At 41.1% G+C, this 6,825-nt stretch overlaps 1 protein-coding gene across 1 annotated transcript; it reads left to right on the top strand.

Moving 5' to 3' along the window:
• Positions 1-2,497: 2,497 nt before the first annotated feature.
• MRPL16 (mitochondrial ribosomal protein L16) lies at positions 2,498-6,788 on the top strand. The gene is made up of 4 exons (XM_036428599.2): positions 2,498-2,676; positions 3,025-3,090; positions 5,175-5,323; positions 6,143-6,788. Exons 1-4 carry the CDS (start codon positions 2,622-2,624, stop codon positions 6,626-6,628), a joined length of 756 nt encoding a protein of 251 aa, XP_036284492.1. The 5' UTR covers positions 2,498-2,621; the 3' UTR covers positions 6,629-6,788.
• The last annotated feature ends 37 nt before the right edge of the window (positions 6,789-6,825 follow it).

Here is a 6,825-nt window from a genome sequence, read left to right as displayed (position 1 = left end):
AAAGCAATGGATAGGTAAACCTTGGTGGAGCCCTATGACAAGGTACTTAAAAGTCACTAAAATTGCCCTACCCAGTTTGGCTCAGAAGATAGAGCATCAGCCTGCAGACTGAAGGGTTCCAGGTTCGATTCTGGTCAAGGGCACATGCCTGGGTTGCAGGCAGGAGGCAGTTGATCAATGATACTCTTACATCATTGATGTTTCTATTACTCTCTCCTTCTCCCTTCCTCTTCGAAATCAATACAATTTTTTTAAAGTCACTAAAATTCATGTTGAAGATAAACATGTGCTGACATGGCAAGAGGACATAACATTATATAACATCATCCATTCCAGAGAGGAATGTGTATCTCTGTGTGATGGAATTATTGATGATTGACTTTGTTTGCTTCTGTTTTATAAATTATCTCCATTCAATACACAATCTTTGAGCAATTGGAAAATAGAGGAAAAAAATATTTTAAACCAAGATTTTTTTCTTATTTAACCATAAATTAGGCAATGAAAAGAATATGTGTGTTTGTATATGTGTGTGTGGGTGTAAGAGTCCTGCCCCCAACTTTTGTTCTAATGATAAAAATTAGAGGAGCAAGAGTGGCATGGGAGACAGTGAAGAAAGGGAATCACAGGTTGATTTCATATATGAAAACCTTGATTTTGCTATGTGCCTATGTGTTTATCTGTATCTAGGGATGAGGGAAAGGAGAATGATATTGATCTACTATGTCAAGTTGTAATTCCTCCTTGAGAAGTTTCTTCATAAAATGTAGTCTGTGGTCATTATTGCATAAGGCTAATTAATGTCCAAGACAACATTCAATTGTTTCAATGACTATTATAAATACTTTCATGACCTCCACTGGCCAAGGCTGGTAAAGCCTAAATGTTCTTTAGGGGCGTAGTCAATTAGGTAAATTTGTGAAGAAGCAGAGGAAAGAGGAGGGAAGATTGCTATCAAATACTTTTGCTCATCTAAAAATTATGTACTGCCTAACCAGTGTGGCTCAGTGGTTGAGCTTCGAACCAGGTTATGGTTCAATTTCCTGTCAGGGCACATGCCTAGATTGTGGGCTCAATCCCCAATATGGGGCATAAAGGAGGCAGCCAATCAATGATTCTCTTTCATCGTTGATGTTTCTATCTCTGTCTCTCTCCCTCTCCCTTTCTCTCTTAAGTCAATATAAAAAAAAAAAATTGTACTTGCCTTTAACCAGATACATAAATTACAAATAGCAGATACATGACTAAAAATAACACTGATAAGGAAGTTGAACTAAATACATGATTCCTTAGTCCTTTCCAATTTAGCACTTATAATCTCTTGAAATAGCAAAGAATTTTCTTCTAAATTGCAAATAGCTTTGTGATGAAGAATTCTGGCAAGAACATAAAAATGGAAAAAATAGAGAATGAAGCATAACAAAATGTTTTAAAACTTTGTTTTGAAAACAAAACACAGCCAAAATGATTTTTAAAGTGAACTTGACCAAACACATATAAAAATATATGCTAAAAAGACAATAATAAAAATGGTGTAGCACTAATTTCAGATCAGTAAGAATGTGGGAATGGAAAAAAATTACATGGGAATACAGTGTGTGTGTGTGTGTGTGTGTGTGTGTGTGTACATGCACGCGTGCACCATTTATGCACATCAACAACCAGATCTGGCACTAGGCTACTAGATCCTGTTCTCTTTATTTTAAAATAAGAAAGATTAAAAACTGAGGTGCTAGGAATCTTTTATGCAGATGGAAAAAATAGAAACCCTAGGGGCATCCTAGAGAAGTGGTATAATGCAGTGAATCGTAAGGAACTGTGAAAAATAATATGAATGAAACCACTTTACAGTAAAATGAAGTTCGAGCTGAGATCTCAGATGAACCGCCTTGAACTTCTTATTCCTCAAATCTTTGGAAGCTCAAAACCAGGCAAAACAACCTTTTGATTGGGCCAACAGCAGCACTGTATTTCAAACAAGTATTTACAATGATAACAGGAGAGCAGAGATTGTAACCACTGGCCTGAAATGTAAACGCATTCTTTATAACTAGCGTCACTGTGTTCGTTGATCCGCACCTACAGAAAGTCCTTTTCTCTATTCATATAATTATTCCCCTTTCCTTTCTCCTAAATACCCCTTGCCTTCACCTCCCAGTTAAAACACCATTTGGGTTTCCACCTACATTACCGCTTCCCCGAATTACCATTCTTTTTAGATCGCAAAGGTTTATGACCTCTCACCTACCCTTTTTTATTTTTAGGTTAACGGAACCAAATTGCTATATGATCCAGGTTTTCTCAGCATTGTACTCCCCAGAGAAAACACCCGCTCCGCTCCTGCCGCCCTTATCTAGGAAAAGACCCCAGATTGGACACTGATCCCAAAGCGACACCGGAGAGCCCTTCCGGACCAGCAGGAGCCGGAACCCAAGCGCAGGGGGTTGAGTTTCTTCCGCTTCCGCCGGGCCTCTCTGCGGAAGGGACTGGCGCAAATGCAACTTCCTGCCGGACTGAGCTGTAAAGGCGAATCCCCGCGAGGAGGTAGAGCTCCGCACTCTGGGTCAAGGTAACCTCCGTGGCCGCTGTGGGAAGCCCGGCGCGGCTGGACACGCGTAACCATGTGGCACCTGCTGGCCCGCGCCAGCGGGCCTCTCCTGCGAGCGCCTTTATCAGGTCAGAAGTCCCCTGGGTCGCACAGACTGTCCCTTTTTCCACCCCATCCCTAGTCCGGTGTGTCTCAAACTCAAAGAAGGTCCTGCATATGGTTGCTGAAAACGAAGCGCTGGTCCGGTCTGCAGTTTGCTGCCGCCCTTCCTGCCTTAAGATTCGTGCAAAAGGGTCCCAGCCGCTATCGGGGTTGGCGCCGAGAGACACCCTCCCCGCCCCGCCCCGGCTGGTCTCTTGGGGCGCCTGAGCCCCATTTAGTGGAACTCGCGTCCCACCCTTCAAGATACCTCTATCAGGGGTGTCTCTGGCCCTTGCCTTATCGCTTTCCTGGTTTAATTTGATTTGTCTTTGTAGGTTCTTGGGCAGCCCCAGCCGCCAGTGCTGGCCTAAAGACGCTGCTCCCGGTGCCGACTTATGAGGGTGAGCGCTCATTTGTCATTTTCATGTTTGTAAGCCTTTTGTCTGCTGGAATCCAGCAGAGGGTAAGCGAAGACAAAGGAGTGTGTGCTATCTCCATTCACTCGTTCAGTAAATATATATTGAGGGTATACTATATGCCAAACAGTGCTCTAAATACTAGAGAGAAATCAAAGAACAAGAGACTCCCAAAGGTCCCTGCTTTTATGGAGCAAATATATAATGGGATAGTTCTCCTATGGACCATGGCCCACCCTCAGCTATGGCTGATTGGCCTCAAATTTAGACCTTTGATGTTCTCTCCAAATAAGATTATACCTATATGCAGTCACTTAACAAGATTATGTGAAAAGCATTCAATTGTTACATGTAAATATTTAAGGTGAGGCACAATTTTGTAAGTCTAATTTACCATTTCTTTTTAAAAATATATTGGAAATCTCAAGAAATTAAAGGGGCCTGAACTTCTGAGAGCCTTATCTTTTACACATAATTGTTAAACTGCTATATGTTCCAGAAGTATGTATGGACTTGTAGGCCAAAGAAAGCATTACTGTTTCTCTGAAGCTTCGTATAGAAACTTGGGGGTGAGGAGGTAGAGGAGATAGGACAGTTTTTGTGGCTCTTAATAGCCTATTAATAATTTGATATTTCATTGAAATCTCCTGTTTTATATTTGACTCCACTGTAGAGCCATGTTTGTTTTATTATAGAAATGTTTTAAATGTCTTAAAAGTTAACTTTTTAAAAATATATATATATTTTTATAGATTTCAGAAAGGAAGGGAGAGAAACATAAGTGATGAGAGAATCAATGATTGGCTGCCTCCTGCACACCCTTATGGGGATCAAACCCACAACCCTGGGCATGTGCCCTTGACTGGAATCAAACCCCAGACCCTTAAGTCTGCAGATGATCTATCCACTGAAGCCAAACCAGTTAGGGCCAAGTTAACTTTTTATTCCAAAACTAGAGGCCCAATGCAACAGGACCCTATGCCTGGCTGATGATCAGGGCCAATCGCCGCCTTTCTTCGTTCTGTGCCGCCCCCTGGTGGTCAGGGCACATCATAGCGAGCGAGCGAACTCCCAAGGAGACACTTTGCATATTAGCCTTTTATATATTTAGACAGACATGATAAAGATGTAGTGTATGTTGACCTGCATTTCAGCACACCCACCCTCATCCAGCAAGCTGTTGCATATTGTGAGTATATGCAGGTCTCGTCATTAAAAGCCCCTGCCTAAATTAAGGAAAGAGCACTAATCACAGAAGTCTTAGATTGTAAGTTCCCCAAGAATGTAGCAGAGCAGGAAAACTTGGATATTTTCATGTACAATATAGAATTCTACTACCCCCATTAACATCCAGAGAGGTAGTGTAGTTTTCACTTTAAGTATCATACTGTCTGGCTTTGCTGTTTTAACTGGATTACCTGGACTAAATATGAAATGTCCCTAGGCCTCAAGTTCCTCTTGTCTAAAACGGAAATTGAAAATACTACCTGCCTCATATTCTGTTTCTTGGTCTGGATGATGTTTATTTGGGTATGTTCATGCATTCTTTTTGTGATAATTCACTGATCAGTGAGGGGTTTTTATTTGGCCCTTTGACATATATGTGTAAAATTTTAAAAAGTTTTAAAAGAAAGCCCTAAAAAATACCAAGGCTTTAACGTTGTTTTAAGAGATTGAGATAAGGAGTGTAAAACATTCATCTGAATTCCAGCGCTAAATAAAAAATTTAAAAAAATATTGGCTAGTGTTATTCTGTGAGTCTTGTATCTCTATACTGTCTCAAATGGTCCCTTTTAGAGTGTTAGGCACAGAATAGTCACTTAATTCATGGATTTTGTTTTGAAAGCTAAAACTGCTACCTTAAAATTTTTTAAACATTTACATTGATCATTGTCATAGCCAAAGAATTCCAATGTTAACAAGAAAAACCTAACATACTTTAGAACTATTGTTCCAAGGTAACTTTTATTTAAGACTTTCTCCTGATTGCTAAAAATTTTTCTAGGAAGAAAATTAATCCTTTGAGATGTATAGTATCACTTATTCTTAATCATCCATGTTTCTTGTAGATGTTTCCATTCCTGAAAGGCCCAAGCTTAAATTTGTTGAAAGGATGCCACTTGTGCCAAAAGTTCGAAGAGAACCTAAAAACTTGCGTGACATACGAGGACCTTCAACTGAAGGTACTGAGTTCACAGAAGGCAATTTTGCAATCTTGGTGAGTTCAGTGGCAAGCAGCTCCAGGGTGGAAGTCAGAGATTAACATAATCTCATATTCTTTGAATCTCTTCCTTCATAGGTTTTATTAAAACTGCCACCAGTTGTTCTTTAAACTGATGTGCAAAACCCAGTAAATATTTGAATTATGTATGGGTGTTATTTACGTGTGTTTTTTTTATGTAGAGCGAAAATAATGTAAAAGCAGGGGGGAGAAGAGGCTACCTAATTTACCCCATAATCAGAGCATGAGATCTTTGCAGGCCTCTGGAAAAATAAAACTATCCACTATTTAGGATGTGAGACTGCTGTTTCCTTACTCACTGAGTAGCTTCCATGAAGACTTGATGTCAGAGCAGCAAAAATGGATGTGAATTAGGCTTTATTTCCCACCAGGCAGCCAAAGCGATGTTTTAACGTCCTCTTCACATAACCCCAAGATCAGGCCCTGACTACCTCTCAGACCCTCATGTTCACTCTCACCTGCCCATTCCTCACTACTCCAGCCTCTCTCTGGCTTCTCAAACTTCAAGCCTTCACCTACACCATTCTCTGCCTGGAATTCTGGTCTCTCTTCCTTTGGTTAGTTCTTACTGTTGTGGCCTCAGCTTTAAATGTCACCTCCTCAAAGAAGCCTTTCCTGGCTACACATTGAAGTAAGTCCTTGTTCTCATTTCTTACTTGGTCCTAGGCTTTCCGTGGCACTTGTTAGAACTCTTATTTTCATTTGTATGTTGAAGCCACAGTTGCTATAAAAGAAGACATAAGAATAGAGTCCATTAAATCCCTATGTGCTTCTAATTTTCCCATTCACTTTTAGGCACTGGGTGGTGGTTACCTCCACTGGGGCCATTTTGAAATGATGCGCCTGACGATCAACCGCTCTATGGACGCCAAGAACATGTTTGCCTTATGGCGAGTACCAGCACCTTTCAAGCCTGTCACCCGCAAGGGTATGGGACAGCGTATGGGGGGTGGCAAAGGCGCCATTGATCACTATGTGACTCCTGTGAAGACTGGCCGCCTCATAGTAGAGGTGGGCGGACGCTGTGAATTCAAAGAGGTAGAAGGTTTCCTCAGCCAGGTTGCCCACAAGTTGCCCTTCCCAGCAAAGGCTGTGAGCCGTGAAACCCTAGAGAAGATGCGGAAAGATCAAGAGGAACGAGAGCGTAACAATCAAAACCCCTGGTCCTTTGAGCGCATAGCCACTGCCAACATGCTAGGGATACGGAAATATCTGAGCCCATATGACCTGACCCAGAAGGGGAGATACTGGGGCAAATTCTACCTGCCTGAACGTGTGTAGTGAGAATATGAGAAATAAATGTACAGAGAGAAGGAATCTTTATTTTTGTTCCCCTCAGTTACCTTGAAGTCTGGGTAGCTCTGATGTCATAATCAAGGAGCCACATATGAGTTATAGATGAAAGTGCATTATATTTGTATTAAATAAAATTTTAGTATCACCTCTGGTTATAACTTTTTATTGGTCACTCTTAATCC

This window comes from Pipistrellus kuhlii, unplaced genomic scaffold, assembly GCF_014108245.1.
Source record: "Pipistrellus kuhlii isolate mPipKuh1 unplaced genomic scaffold, mPipKuh1.p scaffold_m20_p_9, whole genome shotgun sequence".
Classification (NCBI taxonomy): Eukaryota; Metazoa; Chordata; class Mammalia; order Chiroptera; family Vespertilionidae; genus Pipistrellus; species Pipistrellus kuhlii.
This window is presented reverse-complemented; position numbering and strand designations above follow the sequence as displayed.